The sequence below is a fragment of the Sebastes fasciatus genome, chromosome 6 (genome assembly GCF_043250625.1).
Source record: "Sebastes fasciatus isolate fSebFas1 chromosome 6, fSebFas1.pri, whole genome shotgun sequence".
In the NCBI taxonomy this organism is placed as follows: Eukaryota; Metazoa; Chordata; class Actinopteri; order Perciformes; family Sebastidae; genus Sebastes; species Sebastes fasciatus.
Genome location: NC_133800.1, coordinates 1,653,674 through 1,670,348, shown reverse-complemented (window position 1 = coordinate 1,670,348; position 16,675 = coordinate 1,653,674). Strand labels below are relative to the sequence as shown.

Here is a 16,675-nt window from a genome sequence, read left to right as displayed (position 1 = left end):
TATTATCATACTGTCAGAGATGTGTCTGTGTGTTTGATCCGCTTGCTTTGCACGGAGATGACAGCCGCACGCTCTGTCCTGCCCGGCTCTCTGAAGCTCTGTACCTGGTAAAGGCAGTGGTGTCCCCGGGGACCGCCGGTACAATAACCCTTTATTTTGATGTTAATACAATGGACCCAAATTCACGAATATGTAGGATATTACTACTGACATTCCTGTAATATTACGTCGCAACGGCTGCTGTATCAGCCATGTGTTTACTACGTGTTTTATTGCATATAGAGCGGGGAAGTGAGATCGGATCACAAGTGGTCACTCCAGACGCATTCTAATGCCAGGTGTGAACAGAGGTACTTAGAGCTGTCTACTTGTGATCCGATCACTGAGGACGCATGTTAATACCAGGTCTGAATAGGGCCTCAGTGGATACTCAGTGAAGAGTTTCCGCGTACCTGATAACTGATGATTTCCACCTGTGTCAGGGGGTGTGGGGAGGGGCGCAGGAACAAAAGGTAAGGATTGAACAGCCTCGCGGCGCGTGAGAGAGACTGAACTGTTTTGGGCTGTGGCTGGCACGGTGGTGGGTGGGTGCTGTTCGCAACTTTTAGTGTTGCTGGCAGTGAAGACAGCAGGCAGGGAGTCCTTTCCTGTGTTAGGAGGGGAGGCTGGATGCCTCCTTTAGATGGACCAGGGACTAGTAGATGCCTTTGCCTGGGCTGCACGGTGCTGAATCTTCTTCACTCAACGCATCACCTCACGCCATACCGAGCAGGCTGCCTGCTGCCGCTGCTGGGTATTCTTGCCGCTGCTCGTGTGCGTAGACGCCGCATCGACTCCTGGATCGTACGTCAACGTGGGCGCCACATTGGACCGGGCAAGACTGGCCTGTAACCCTATACAAGTGAACAGGGGAGCTGCCGTTTTTCTGGATAAAAAGCACCAGTAGTTAGTTTATCTCTAGAATATCAGTGAATGTTGAGAGGAACCAGTGATCTAGAGGATCAGATGTTAGTTTATCTCTAGAATATCAGTGAATGTTCAGAGGAACCAGTGATCTAGAGGATCAGATGTTAGTTTATCTCTAGAATATCAGTGAATGTTCAGAGGAACCAGTGATCTAGACGATCAGAAGGTAGTTTATCTCTAGAATATCAGTGAATGTTCAGAGGAACCAGTGATCTAGAGGATCAGATGTTAGTTTATCTCTAGAATATCAGTGAATGTTCAGAGGAACCAGTGATCTAGACGATCAGAAGGTAGTTTATCTCTAGAATATCAGTGAATGTTGAGAGGAACCGGTGATCTAGACGATCAGATGTTAGTTTATCTCTAGAATATCAGTGAATGTTCAGAGGAACCAGTGATCTACAGGATCAGAAGCTAGTTTATCTCTAGATAGATAGATAAATCCTCCTGATTCTTACACATGGGTCCTTTAAGAGAAACTGGTTTACTCCATTCATATCAAGTGAGTGTTTAATAATTTTATTATACACTTCAAAAATATGTACAAAATACTATCTTGAAACACTTGAGTCAATTGTAGGGTTATTTTTTTTTGGACAGAAAGGCAGACTCAACAAACATACACCAAAATAATAAAGCATGTACATTACATGACACACTGTCATGTGACAAAACTCAAATTTAGATGATATATTTTAAAGAGCAGCGGATATATGGTACATAGTCATTTTTTCACAGACCAACCTTCACTGTGACTCAGTCAGGCTCAAAGAAAACATCAGGTTAAAATCTCCTGTAACATATGTGAAGGAGATCTGATTCTGTCTACATCTCCCAGTATGTGAACAGCTCTCCAGTATACTGAACAACAACCCAACTATCAGCAGGTCTGGTTCTGTTAAAACCACCTCCCAGTATGTGAACAGCTCTCCAGTATACTGAACAACCGTCAGCAGGTCTGGTTCTGTACACTGACACCACCTGGGACTGTGAAGCATTTATTCAGACTGCCAGCTACAATGAAATAAACAAGTGCTGAAGAAATAACAAAAGTAGAGTCCGAGTCATTACTTCATTTTCACAAATACTGAGCCACCCAGGTGTTGACCACCACATCAGGATTTCCTCTGGGACTGAGTGTCTACTGCTCCTGTGAGACTACTGGACAGTAAACAAGGCTCAATGAGCTCCACAGTGAAGTGGTTGATCAGGTTGTCAGGATGCTGGGAGACCTTGTCCTGTTTGACGCCCCCGATGGCCCAGAGGAGGGGGGGGGGGAGGTCATTGCATACCAAACCACTGTTCCTGATCAGCCCACTGGGCTGCTTCACTGTCACTGCCCTCCAGATCTCCATCCTCTCCACTGCCCTCCATGTCGTCACCGTCCAGCTCCACCGTGGCGTCGGTGGGACTCTCCTCTTTCTCCATCTTCTGCATGCCTTCTAAAGACTTCTGGTCGTTGGGGTCCAGGCTTAGGAGAGAAAATACACTAAATGACAATCCTTATCTTCTACTTTGATTGGTACACCACCATAAAGAGTCACCTCTGGTTACCTTAGCGCTATGCTGTACTGATCCATGGCTTCTTGGTAATCGTTGACGGCCACCAGGAAATCTCCCAGCATTCTGTGCAGAACACAATCACTCTGATTGGCCAGGGCGTTCCGGAGGAGAGCGATCCCTTCTTCATATTTCTGTTCCCGACCTTCACAAGAAAACACAACACTGTCATCTTCCATCTGTACTCATTATAGATTTGAATTTCTGGGAACTACGTCACTACTTTAGCTGCCAGTTTAATTCATTAAAAGCAAACAGTAGAAGCAGCTGAACGTACTGAGCAGTTCAGCCTTCTTCACCACAGCCTTGGTGTAGTCGGGTCTCTGGGCCAGTGCTTTGTCCAGCAGGGTTTTTGCTTTCTCCTGAGTCACTGGGTCTTCCAGGCACACTGTGGCAAGGATGGTCAGAGTCTGTGCATTAGCCCCCAGAGTCTTATAGATGTTATTGGCCATCCCCATCGCCTCTCGAATCCCATTGGATGCCAGGTAACAGTCAATCAGACCTATGAAGAGACAGTCGTTGTTAGTTAGAGGTGAATGCAAGCACAACACAAATGTACTGCATGTGAAAAGAAAATTGAGACGTTACAAACATGCCTTCATAGCAGTCAAGTCTGCAGGGAGCCAGGCGCATGGCCTCCCTGAAGTGGATGATGGCTTCTTGAACTCGCCCCATGTTCCTCAGTGCTGCCCCCTTCAGGAGGAGAGCCTGCACACTGTTGCTGTTCAGCTGGATGGCCTTCGCTCCCAGGTACAGGGCTCTGGAGTAACGCTTGCTATAAAAGCTGTGACAGCTGAACAAGAGAAAACCAATTCAAACAATATGACAAAGATACTTCATGTAGCAGACGTATCACTCAGAGACTCACCCAGAGATCACCCAGGGTTCTGCATGCTGGTCTGAGATATTAAATAATCGTCCTCCCAGGACTTCAACATCCTCCAGGTGTCCTTCACGGGCCATCAGGTAGCCATAAACATCCATTCCTGCAGGTGCAAACAACATAACTGACATTTTACCTCCACATGTTTCCATGTCTTGTTTAGGGTGGCTGAGTGTCCCGAGCCCATGGCACACATAATGACTGAAGACTGTCTGTCAATCAATCAATCATTCAATCAATCAATCAATCAATAAAACCTGCAGCACACCTTTGATGAGGTACGGGTCCAGCATCTGGGCTTGTTCAAATTTGAGGATGGCGTTCTTGGTGTCACCTGCCCTGAAATATACATCTGCCAGGCTCACCAGGAGGTCCACGTTGTCCCGCAACAGAGACTTCTTCTCCAGAGAGCTGAGACCAGATGAGGGAGGGACAGAGACTCATCAAATAAAAAGGACAGGAATATTCAACCAGTCAGTATGTCTCATTACTGCTCTGCTCACCAGATAGTGTTGATGGCTCTCTGGTTGTCTCCTGCATGTATGAAGGCATACGCTTTGATCCACACAGAGAGCCAGTCCAGGTTGGGGATGCTCTGGATCACGTCCATAGTCATGGACGCCACTTCAGCTCCTTTCACTGATAAAGAGAGAAGACCTGGAGGAAAAAACAAAAGTGATTCACTAGGTCCAAGCACAGATATTCTCAGTGCGTGTGTATGTATGTGTGTGTGGTTGTATCGCTGGCTGTATCATTGTTTTCCTACGAGGAGAGCGGTGGCGCCCGACTAGGCGGTAGCACTTCTCTTGGCATGGCGCACCACTCGAAATCAACACCGAGCGCTGCGCTCAAAGTTCTAATTATTTCAACTCTGAGCTTGGCTGCCGGTGACCTTTTAAAGCGCAACCAATGAGATAACTGCTACAACTGTTGCCTAGAAACAGTGAATGGCGTTCCTCGATGACATATTATAGCTGCACTTTTCCTCTGCAGCGCCCTACCTCGCGGTGAGCGAAGAGCAAATGTCTGATGTGAAGGCAGCTTTAAGCAGCCGGTTATCTGTTGGATGAAGGTGTCTCTGTGGCCATGCATACCAATGATGGCATCCAGGGCGAGGGGACACTGTCTGAGGACCTCTTTGTAGCTCGTCACGGCAGAACGCTCCTGACCAGCTTTCCTGTACAGGTTAGCTAGCATCATGTTGATCTGAGGCCACACACAACAAAAACATCCATTTCATCACCATTCTCTACAAAAACTAATAAAAAACCTCATGCAAAATGATTAGTAGAAATGAATGCAGTAATGAAGTAGTGATTGTGATCATGATACCATTTCTGATTATTTCAGGAAACAAAATTAGAACAGTTTTGCCCCTAAAAGCAGCATTAATCAAAGTAGAACTAATCGTAAAGTCCATCACTTTTACAGCCTTACTCCAATTGTGGATTTTTTAAAACATTTGAATAATAAATGATTACTACTTTTTGACTTAAAATCGATAGGTTTATCCCTTTATTAGTTTGGTTTGTTTCTCTATTATTCCAAAGTGACATGGCTACACATCATTACTCTGCCTGCTCTTTCCACAATAACTTTCATTTTGGTCCCATGTGTGCACGCTGCACATTCACATGTTGATCATTATCATCATCATCATCAGTGGAAGGCCTTGATGTGCAGCACCTCTGTATTATAAAAAAAGCACATAAAGTTTATTAGAATAATTGTGAGGGTAGCAGCCCACCTTAGGAGTCCTCTGTCTGGATGGGATCCCATCCAGCACGGCAATAGCATCTTTATCCAGTTTCAAAATAGTGTAGCATTCAGCGATCTTGTACTTTACCTCAATTTCTGAGGGCAAACTCTGAAAGACAACATCATGTGTAATTTTAGTTTTATTTCTATTACTGTTCATGCCAACAGACCAAGTCAGTGGTATGGATATTTTGGATATTTGTCCCTCACGGTACACAATACGGTACGACACTATCACCAAAACAGCAAATGAATGTAAATGCAATTGAGGTGTCATCTTGCAATCTGTAGGAAATCTGGTTGGATATCGTTATCATAAGAGTTATCCAACATACCTGAGCCTGTATGTTCGCTGCAGCTCCGCCAGTAGAAGTACGGACTTTAGATGTTTTGCTGAGCACCTTCTTCTGTTGCAGAGCCATGCTGTATTTACAGGCAGCATTACGATATTCCTTATCATGGAAGATGGCATCGGCGTGGTAAACCAGCAGCTGGTACTTCTGGGCCGGCGACAACAGCTCTCTTCAATGAAAAACATACAAATAATAAAGTCATTAGAATCAGAATAGACACAACATAGAAAACATGTCCCTATTCAACATCTGATAGCACAGTGTGGCAGTTGAAATGCTAATAATACAAAGACTTAAATGATCTCACAGAGAATACAGAAGAGAAAAGCAGAATAATAATTAATAAAAACATATAAAGCCAACCAAACCGATGAAGAATATTCTCAATAAAACTGAAAAGCACAACAACAACAACAACCACAACCTAAGACAGTGAACGTTATTGATCCAAAGCACAGGAGCGTAAGCCGTTTTTTTAAAATAGGTATATTATCCATATACAGTATATTATAGTAGAAAGAGTAGAAGCATCCTGCTTCAGCTGTAGATCCTCCTGCCGGGCTAACTCTAACGTTAACGTTACGTGAGAACTAAAACACTGTGGTGTACCTTTGAGAACACAGAGGCACTGTTATAAATCAATCAATCAATCCACTGTGGTGTCCAGACTGAGAAGAGAAATCACAGGTTCTCAACGCTATCCGTCCTGTGATCAGTCCCCGTTGATCAGCTCTACTTCAGCTAACTGCAGGAGACTCTTCATATGACTAGTTCTTGGAAAGACACGTCCACTCTGCTCCGCCCAAAGCTGTCTATTAAACTCTTGTTGACGCAGTTACTTGGGATGAGTAGATTGCAGGCGTCTTTTTGCATTGCTATAGAAGCCCGAGCTGCTTTAATGTGGTCTATTGTTGAGCAGTTAGCTCTGTCGGGCTGCTGGAGAGAGGCGTTGTTCAGGAACTAGTCGGAGCCCGTTGGGCCATTACTTACGGGTTGTTATTACTCATCGTCAGCAACAAACTGCTCAGTATCCGGACATTAGAGTGGAGACCAGCGGCAGCCATATCTCGTACATGATCGATCACATTCATCTTCGATCAGGTTGAGGGCTCGCTTTAGATTTCCGACTCGAGTTCAAAGTTCTGGCTTGTAAACAGCTAGCGTTAATGCTAATGCTAGCTAGCTTGTGATCTATTAAACATGGCGCCCATCAACCTTCCTTCCGCAAAATGCTGCCTTTATGTGCTCTTCATAAGCTCGAGATTTCAACCACTATGCTAGTAACTATGATATCTCCATGAAATATGCGTCTTTGGCGAACAAATTAATTTCTTTATTGACTTTTATAGGAATAAGCAAAGATTCATGGAGTGAAAACCAACGTTTTTTCACATAAGTACAACCTTTTCAATCGCCTTTTAAATAGATTAAGTTAGGTCGAGCATGCAACCCATATTTCCCACAGTATGGAACGCATCTCGCGTATATGCTGCGGCAACAACCGTTAATCTAAACACTTGTACAGTACAATTCAGGTACAGTTACAGTACAGTACAGTACAGTACTGTTACAGTTACAGTACTGTTACAGTACTGTTACAGTACTGTTACAGTACAGTACAGTTACAGTACTGTTACAGTTACAGTACAATACTGTTACAGTTATAGTTACAGTACAGTACTGTTACAGTTACAGTACTGTTACAGTTACAGTACAGTACAGTACAGTACTGTTACAGTTACAGTACAGTTACAGTACAGTTACAGTACTGTTACAGTTACAGTACAGTTACAGTTACAGTACTGTTACAGTTACAGTACTGTTACAGTTACAGTACAGTACTGTTACAGTACAGTTACAGTACAGTTACAGTACAGTTACAGTACAGTACTGTTACAGTTACAGTACAGTACTGTTACAGTTACAGTTACAGTACAGTTACAGTACAGTTACAGTACAGTTACAGTACAGTACTGTTACAGTTACAGTACAGTACTGTTACAGTTACAGTACAGTTACAGTACAGTACTGTTACAGTTACAGTACAGTACTGTTACAGTACAGTACAGTACAGTTACAGTACAGTAGTTAAATGTAATACAGAAATACAGTACAGTAGTTAGGTGTAATAAAAAAAATACAGTACAGTAGTTAGGTGTAATACAGAAATACTGAAGAGTAGTTAGTTGTAATAAAACAATACAGTAACGTTAGTTACTTGTAATACAGAAATACAGTATAGATTATACAGTGTAGTATTTAGGTATAATACAGAAATACAGTATAGTAGTTGGTTGTAATACAACAATACAGTACATAAATATCCTTTTTTTTGTCTTTCATGTGAAAATGGCTGTCTATGCCACTGGAGTGACACAAAAACTATAAAAAGTAAAATGATCATTTTTAGTAGTATTAAAGTAAACTGGGAAAAGTTTGTAAACTTGTGTTTGGTTGATTATTTCTCTGTTGTTACAATACTAATTGGCATTGTATTTTACATCTTTGGAAATCGATCTCAATGCAGTGAGATATCGGGATGAGATTCTGCAACCAGTGGCGATCCCATATCTCCACAATCTGGGACCTAACTTCATCCTCCAAGATGACAACGCTCGCCCCCACAGAGCCAGGGTTATCACAGACTACCTCCACAATGTGGGAATAGAGAGAATGGAACGGCCTGCCAAGAGTGAGTGCGAGAGTTCAATCATCCAATCCACCAAACAACTCAAAACAAGAGTCAATTCCAACAGGAGAATACACTGTTTACCATTGGCAGAGCATTTTGGCAAATTTTTCTTGGGCGTTGCCCACAATCAGTTGTGCTGCTCATCCCACAAATGCATGATCCTCACAAGTTGGACATCATTGTGAAGGTAAATAAACAGGCTTTCCAACCATGTAAAATACAATGCCAATTAGCATTGTAACAACAGAGAAATAATCGACAAAACACAAGTTTCCGAACTTTTTTTCCCCAGTTTATATTATGCTACCCGATAATGCCATATTGTTCCTCTGTTTCATACCACAAATTCATCACACATTGTTTCACCAGGTATCAGCAAAAATACTTTGTCCATTAATAGCATCAATAAACTTGTTAAAACAACAATTAATGAGATAACAATGCACAAAACACCATGAAGTAAACAACAACCAATGAATCGGTCAGTCGGTATCATTATCATAAACACATCGTTAATAGACAAGAAAGCATTGATGTCAGATGATCTTTTAGTACAGTATTTATATAAGATGTATCTATGAGCTGACCTCTAATGGTATATTCAAATGTAATGGATTACATGCATTATATAAGATGTACCACCTCTGTAATGGTATATTAATGTTATTGATTATTATTATTATCATTAATAATGACAATAATAATTATATAATAATAATAATAATATAAATATAATAGTTATAATAATAATAATAACAATAATAATAATAAAAATAATAATGATAATCATGATGATGCAGTGTGTAATGACATATGAAGCAGGAGTAACGTAGAGAGGATGAAGGAACGTTTCCAGATTAGTGCTTGTTGATTTCTTGAAAAAGAAACGTTGCCTTGAACGCACCGTGATACATTCATGGAACACACGCACATAAACACACATAAACAGTTATTTACATGGACTGCAGCCGCGCATGCGCAGAGCTGCAGGCAGCAACTGAAGCTCGGAAGAAAACACAGAGAGAGCGAGAGAGAGCGAGAGCGAGAGCGAGAGAGAGCGAGCGAGAACCAGCAGCAGCAGCAGCAGAGATAGAGATAGAGAGACATCTCACTGCGGTTCAGCTTCTTCTGCTCTAACGGGATCTGTTGGGAAGTATTTTGTCGACACAAATTGATTTTCATTTACGTCCGCGTACCATGACCGAACAATCAGCATTACTTCTTCGAAAACAACTAGCAGGTAATGTGAATAACATGTTGTATAGCTCTAGATGTAGCCGCTATAAAGGCTCCCTAGCTAGCGGCTAACGTTAGCTTCTGTTAGCTCCGCTAAGCTGTGTCTGTGTTTACGCCAGAGGAGGAAGCTCAGAGAGCTAACCAGCTACATCACGGCTTCAGCTCAGCTCTCATCAGCTCATCTTTTGTGGAAATAAAGACATCTAGATTTACAAATATACCTGGCTCAAATAATCTATATGTGAACCGACACTTGATCCCAACGCCAGCCCTGCTAGCGGGTTAGCAGGTGGGACATTAGTTAGCTAACGGAACAAAGGAATAATGAAGCAGGGACTCCTCTGCTCTCATCACTTCAGCTTCACTAATGCTAGCTGTGTATATTCTAGGCCTTTCATACACTAATATGCGACTACATCAGCAGCAGCTTGGTAACAACCCAGCTCTATAAGATCCTATGGAACGGTTCTGATAATGTACCGCTGCTTAGTTAACGGTTCTAGTGAGGATCCGCATCTGATCTCAATCATCACTTCTCCTGGTGGCTCAATCTTATATTCTCATATTATCACTGTTGGTGGCAGTGGTGTATCTTTTCTTATTAATGCCAGACACATGGACTGAGACAATGAGATACCCTTGAGATACCCCGAGACACCCCAGATACCCCTGAGACACCCCTGATACACCTCTGAGACACCCCTGATACACCTCTGAGATACCCCCGATACACCTCTGAGACACCCCTGATACACCTCTGAGACACCCCTGATACACCTCTGAGACACCCCTGATACACCTCTGAGACACCCCTGATACACCTCTGAGATACCCCCGATACACCTCTGAGACACCCCCGATACACCTCTGAGACACCCCTGATACACCTCTGAGCTTCCCCTGAGACACCCCTGATACACCTCTGAGATACCCCTGATACACCTCTGAGCTTCCCCTGATACCCCTGAGACACCTCTGAGATACTCCTGATACACCTCTGAGATACCCCTCTGAGATACCCCTGATACACCTCAGAGATACCCCCGATACACCTCTGAGATACCCCTGATGCACCTCTGAGATACCCCTGATGCACCGCTGAGATACCCCTGATACACCTCTGAGATACCCCTGATACACCCCATATACACCTCTGAGATACCCCTGATACACCTCTGAGATACCTCTGAGATACCTCTGATACACCTCTGAGATACACCTGAGATACCCCTGATACACCTCTGAGATACCTCTGAGATACCCCTGATACACCTCTGAGATACCCCTGATACACCTCTGATACACCTCTGAGATACACCTGATACACTTCTGAGATACCTCTGAGACACCCCTGATACCCCTGATACACCTCTGAGACACTTCTGAGATACCCCTGATACACCTCTGAGATACCCCTGATACACCCCATATACACCTCTGAGATACCCCTGATACACCTCTGAGATACCCCTGATACACCTCTGAGATACCTCTGATACACCTCTGAGATACCTCTGAGATACCCCAGATACACCTGAGATACCCCTGATACACCTCTGATACACCTCTGAGATACCCCTGATACACCTCTGAGATACCCCTGATACACCTCTGAGATACCCCAGATACACCTGAGATACCCCTGATACACCTCTGAGATACCCCTGATACACCTCTGAGATACCCCTGATACACCTCTGATACACCTCTGAGATACCCCTGATACCTCTGAGACACCCCTGATACCCCTGATACACCTCTGAGACACTTCTGAGATACCCCTGATACACCTCTGATACACCTCTGAGATACCCCTGATACACCTCTGAGATACCTCTGATACACCCCTGATACACCTCTGAGATACCCCTGATACACCTCTGAGACACCCCTGATACCCCTGATACACCTCTGATACACTTCTGAGATACCCCTGATACACCTCTGATACACTTCTGAGATACCCCTGATTGTGAATCACTGGCTTTACAGTGGTTGACTCAGTTCAGTTCTTCAACTTGGTGATTCACTTCAACAGTGATAATTATTTTTGGAAACCACGATTTGAACCATGAACATTATGCAAACTGTATATTATATTAACTGTATAGACTATGACTTATTCTCCTACAAAGTGACAAAAAGACATAATTATCTTTTAAACATGGAGAGACACCAAAAGTGATGATTCTGTTCACTGTTCACTTCACTAAATATTCTGATATGATACAAACACTGAAAACTGAATATCTCCTATAATACGGATTAAACAAAAGTTATATTAGAGGAATGCTTGAAGCAGATCAGTCAGTGTCAATGTTGGGAAGTGTTTCCAGGCACCTATTTTACAGACTTTGTTGTTATATTAAAAAGCTTCCTGGGCCACAGAGTTGAAACAAGGGCTCAGGAGGTCAAATCAGCACAATTCATGCTTTGCTTTCTGAAAGTAATGATGTTAATTAATAGAGCTAATACAGCACGTACTACTTGTTCACTCTGGTCAGCAGCTGTTAACCTACTTTGTCTCATTAATTAGTTGTGAATGCAAACTCAACATTTCCTGCAGCTGTTTCACAGTAGATTGTGTATCAACAGCAGCTAACAAAAGGAAATAAACCAACATGCAGCTCACCTTAGATTTACCTGTACCTTTAAGTACGGAGCCCCCCTACACCCACTAGGAGAAGTTTTTTATTAGCTCGTTCCCTCAAGTAAGTAACCCGTTCCCTCGAGTTAGTAACTTGTTAGGTATCTCGAGGGAACGAGTTACTTCATAGTCCACTTCTTCCAATCATTCCTGACAGTCCACACATTGCTGATGTACGGAGCCCCCCTAGATGATGTACTTCGGTAAATTTGGAAAGATATTGACAGATTCAAACTTCTTGGATCAATAACTCATAACAGAAACGTTGTTAAAACACAAACAACAGCTCTTTGTAACCGTAGTAAGGTAGACAACGAGCTACAACCTAATTTTAATCAAAATGAGCCGTCCTCCTAGCTGGACACATAACATTGATCTCTATGCGCAGCCGGCTGTGAGACGAATGTCTGTAGATGGTACAAAGTGCAACGCCGAAAAGAGAAAAATATTCAATAGCTTCAGTATTATACAGTGTAGCACCACCAAAATAACTTCACACATCGATGTTCTCATCATAGTTGTACTAAGACACTTAGTTTGGAAAAAATATGCTTTTGCATAATTTTAGTGAACTTTTAATGGGAAAAATATTCAATAACTTCAGTAATGTCCCTTCTCCTAAATCTACCCAGTAATCTATACCGGACGGAGTAGACCTGTCACTTGCGTGAAATTCCTTTTAATTGTGTTTTATTTCCAGTTTATTGTTTTAAAAATACCTTCTGCCTCTTTTTTCAGAGCTCAACAAGAACCCCGTGGAGGGCTTTTCAGCTGGTCTGATAGATGATGATGACATATATAAATGGGAAGTTGTGATCATTGGTCCACAAGATACCCTTTTGTAAGTGAGAAAAAGATTTGGACAGTAATGTCTGGTTGAGAAATAAATGATATGAATGTCTATTTAAAGTCATAGTTTCTCATATGTCCTTGCTCTGTTCTTTGTATTGCAGTGAAGGAGGGTTTTTCAAAGCATATCTAACCTTTCCCTATGATTATCCACTACGGCCTCCTAAGATGAAGTTCATCACAGAAATCTGGCACCCAAACGGTAAACAAGTGTGCTTCCTTCAGATCCTCATGGCCATCACTTGGTCTGGACACTTCATTTCTGCTACTTTATTGGATGGTTTTGAAGGCTTTGTTGATGAAGCAGTAAAGTAATCCAGGCTTTGAGTTTAACTGTAATGAAGGCTGTCATTACACTGTACTAGCTGCTGTTAAATTCGTGCTCCCATTCTCCACAGTGGCAAAGAACGGGGATGTTTGCATCTCAATTCTGCACGAGCCAGGAGAAGATAAGTTTGGTTATGAAAAGCCTGAGGAGCGCTGGCTTCCCATCCACACGGTAGAGACAATCATGATTAGTGTTATCTCCATGCTGGCAGACCCCAACAGCGACTCACCAGCTAACGTGGACGCGGCGGTGAGTTACACTACTTCTGCATCCCCCTGACACTTTTCATTCTCGTTATCATGGCAAGTCAAGTAAACTGAGGATGTGTCATTGAAAGACTCTAATGTTGCTCCCACAGAAAGAGTGGAGGGAGGACCCTAACGGTGAATTCAAGAGGAAGGTGGCTCGCTGTGTAAGAAAAAGTCAAGAGATGGCTTTTGATTAGGAGTCAATTGTAAATTCCAGGGTAAGTGAAGTGAATAGTTTTAGCCAAGTCCTAGCCATATGTGAAACTTTGTTCTGGATAAGTAATAGTAATTCTGATGTTCTTTTTTCCAGTTAAAGGAAATGCCTTCAGAGGGAAGATTTCAGCAAAAGGCTTTTGCACCCCTTGTTTTGCCAGTCAGAGGAATTGGTTGGCTTCAACCACGTTTCTGTGAACGGTTGTCATTTTCCGCAAGATGAGCCAATTTGAGAACCCTACCAGCGAAATTAACCTGTTTCCTACCTGGAACTGTATATTTAATTTAATTTATTTTGAAAAATTAATGATGTAAAATATGTCACTACTGTAAATTAACTTGCTTTTTTATCTGCTGCTGAACAGTTTCTACTTTATACCAGGTTTCTTATGCAATTTAGTGGTCAAGATTGTGTAAAAGAAAAAGGAAAACCCGTTACCATTAGGTCATCACCTGTCCTCCCTCCTGAATACTTCCCACCAGATTAATGTCGGCCCAACAAATCTCTGTCAGTAGATGGATTATTTACAACACTGTCATTGAATCACTGTTGCCTTCCGTTGGCTTCACTTCCTCACAGTCTGCTTGTTGTTTAGAGGGAGCGCCTGAGAACTTTTGGAGGGTTTTCTGAGAGACGGCCTCCTGCTGCCATTATGCTCTCCTTATGCTAGTGTCTGTCTAAGAGATATAAAACCGTGACTCTCAAACCTGCATGATCCCCTCAAACAGCTCTGTTATGTGTTGTTGCTAGCTGTAGATGTACATGGAATGGCTTACTCAGTGATTTGAGAGTTACTGTTTTATAATATATTGACTCACACAAGCACAGCTAATGGTAACAGTAGGTTTGTGCCATCTTCTCAGGATCAACCTTTATTAGGGTCTCTATTAACAGTCAGTACCGTAAACCTCTAATATTCCTGAGCCTTTCCCTCAACACTTCATTGACCCTCATGGTCAATGAAGATATCTATTAATTATCTCTTAGTGAATGTCTTACTATAAATCATGGACAACCAAATACAGTCCGCGTGGTGTACTGGTTAACTGGCATCTGAGTTTACCTCAGTTTAAAAGGTTCACACATTTGACGAGAATTACTTTCAGTTCTTAATCTGTTAAAGTGGCAGTAGGCAGTTTATTTTTGGCATCATTGAGCAAAAATTCCATAATAACCTTTCAGCATATTGTAAGTCAAGAGTCTAGACTTCTGCTCCTCCTCATGGCTCTGTTTTCAGGCTTTAGAACATCTAGCCCGTGACGGGAGACTTTGACCAATCACAGGTCATTCCATTGAGAGAGCGTTCCTATTGGCTGTGCTCCGGTCATGTGACCGGAACTTGGCGTTCCTTCACCAGATTTCAAAATGGCGGCGACGTCACAAACTTTCTAATTTTACAGCTAAACAGTACACTACAAGATGTTTCTGAAAACGTGAGGAGAGAAATAGGCATTACAGCTACAGAATATTGATTCATATTTGATCAGCGCTGCCTAGTTTGACCGTTTGATCGGAGTTCGCGAGTGATTGACAGCCGGCTCTCATAGGCGTCAGCTGGACAGCAGACCTCAGATCAGCTCTTACTGATTGTTTTCCTCCGGTCTGTGAAATTTTGCAGATGCCGTTAGGAGCACTGGAGGACACCGGAGGACACAGAGGCACATGATATTTTTCAGGTTACCTGTTTCATGTACTACTGTCACGATATAGCGGCCGTTTTATAAAAATAACTTGTTTTAATCATATTTGCTCCAATCTCGCCTACTTGATGCTTTAACGTGGGGGATTTTAGGGGCTCCATAGTAAAAATAGGCTCGTCCCTCTGATGTCGTTGTGGCACATTTGGCTTCCCATCAATGTGTGGGGTAAAGGATGAGGTGTCAGTCACATTCACTCCAGGGTTTAGACTCTGAGTACTCCATTGTTGAGTTTAATTCTATCAACATTTGGAGTCCTAGATCATATTTATCACCTTTACGTAATCACCAAATTTGGGTTGTAATACTTGATAGAGACTTGAGGTTAACTCACCACTTAGTAAATTAAATGAACACAATCCCAAACTAGGTTTTATTTTGACAGAATAGGCTCAGTGGTGTTTGGGTGGAGTCTGGAAACCATTGGCTCTGGTTCACTTTCATGAAGCCATGATGACATTTACTCTGAAGTACGTTATACATGATTGATCTGTGACTGACTGACAAATAGCTAACCATCTTTTGGCGCATGCAATCAGGTTTGAAGGAGTTGGGTGTGTTGATACCATTTGTTAGTCCATTCTGGGTGAATGTGATGTGTACAGTTAGTAGATTTCTGTAGACTTTATGATCACATAACTGCTGTTGACATTACCTTTTCAAGTCAGAATTTTCTAACCTCCCATGACCTCCTCTGACCGGTGTTCACTGTTTTTGCACAGATTCGGTGCGTTTGAAATGTCATTAAGCAATACGCTCTGAAATGGTGTGTCCAGGTAATCCACCCTAACGCCATTATTTGTTTTGGTTGTTTTCCATTTTGTGTCAATGCAATGTATATTGGACATAATGCTCAATAAAGTGTGTAAACAGAGTGGCCTGTAATTTAGTTTGTGTTTTACATTTTAGATGAGAACACGCTCTGGGTTCAAGTATATTAGACCTGTGCTGTGTAATAGGAGCCCTTGGAATAGAGTCAGGTTTCAGGGCTGGTTTCATGTCTCCGTCCGGCTCCGCTGGCTGCAACACATCATGTAGCAGCAGCGTCTCCGACAACGAATATTAACAATGAGGAAGCAGGTTACGTTTGTTGAGCAGCTGAATAAAGAAAAGCTGGTAAAGAATGTAAGTGGTCACATCTTCATGAGGTAAGAGCGCAATGTGAGTGTTAACATCTGTAATGAAAGAATGATGCATACATGATGAGATTCTTGAATTGTTTTAGGTCTACAGAATCTAACCGC

At 42.4% G+C, this 16,675-nt stretch overlaps 2 protein-coding genes across 5 annotated transcripts; one reads left to right on the top strand and one right to left on the bottom strand.

The window, feature by feature from the left end:
- Positions 1-1,469: 1,469 nt before the first annotated feature.
- anapc7 (anaphase promoting complex subunit 7) lies at positions 1,470-6,764 on the bottom strand. 4 transcript variants are annotated; one of them, XM_074637083.1, is made up of 11 exons: positions 6,511-6,764; positions 5,503-5,689; positions 5,157-5,276; positions 4,504-4,615; positions 3,913-4,066; positions 3,678-3,820; positions 3,395-3,512; positions 3,123-3,319; positions 2,804-3,028; positions 2,521-2,671; positions 1,470-2,437 (listed from the first exon to the last, which is right to left on the bottom strand). In XM_074637083.1, the coding sequence occupies exons 1-11, from the start codon at positions 6,609-6,611 to the stop codon at positions 2,248-2,250; spliced, it is 1,698 nt and encodes a 565-aa protein (XP_074493184.1). In that variant the 5' UTR covers positions 6,612-6,764; the 3' UTR covers positions 1,470-2,247. The 4 variants fall into 4 exon arrangements, with proteins under 4 accessions (XP_074493184.1, XP_074493182.1, XP_074493186.1 ...); XM_074637081.1 differs by having other exon boundaries at positions 4,411-4,615; positions 6,511-6,739; XM_074637085.1 differs by having other exon boundaries at positions 6,130-6,723.
- A 2,502-nt stretch (positions 6,765-9,266) lies between these two features.
- LOC141768757 (ubiquitin-conjugating enzyme E2 G1-like) lies at positions 9,267-16,306 on the top strand. The gene is made up of 6 exons (XM_074637094.1): positions 9,267-9,452; positions 12,834-12,936; positions 13,049-13,146; positions 13,343-13,521; positions 13,631-13,738; positions 13,831-16,306. The coding sequence occupies exons 1-5, from the start codon at positions 9,410-9,412 to the stop codon at positions 13,715-13,717; spliced, it is 510 nt and encodes a 169-aa protein (XP_074493195.1). The 5' UTR covers positions 9,267-9,409; the 3' UTR covers positions 13,718-13,738; positions 13,831-16,306.
- The last annotated feature ends 369 nt before the right edge of the window (positions 16,307-16,675 follow it).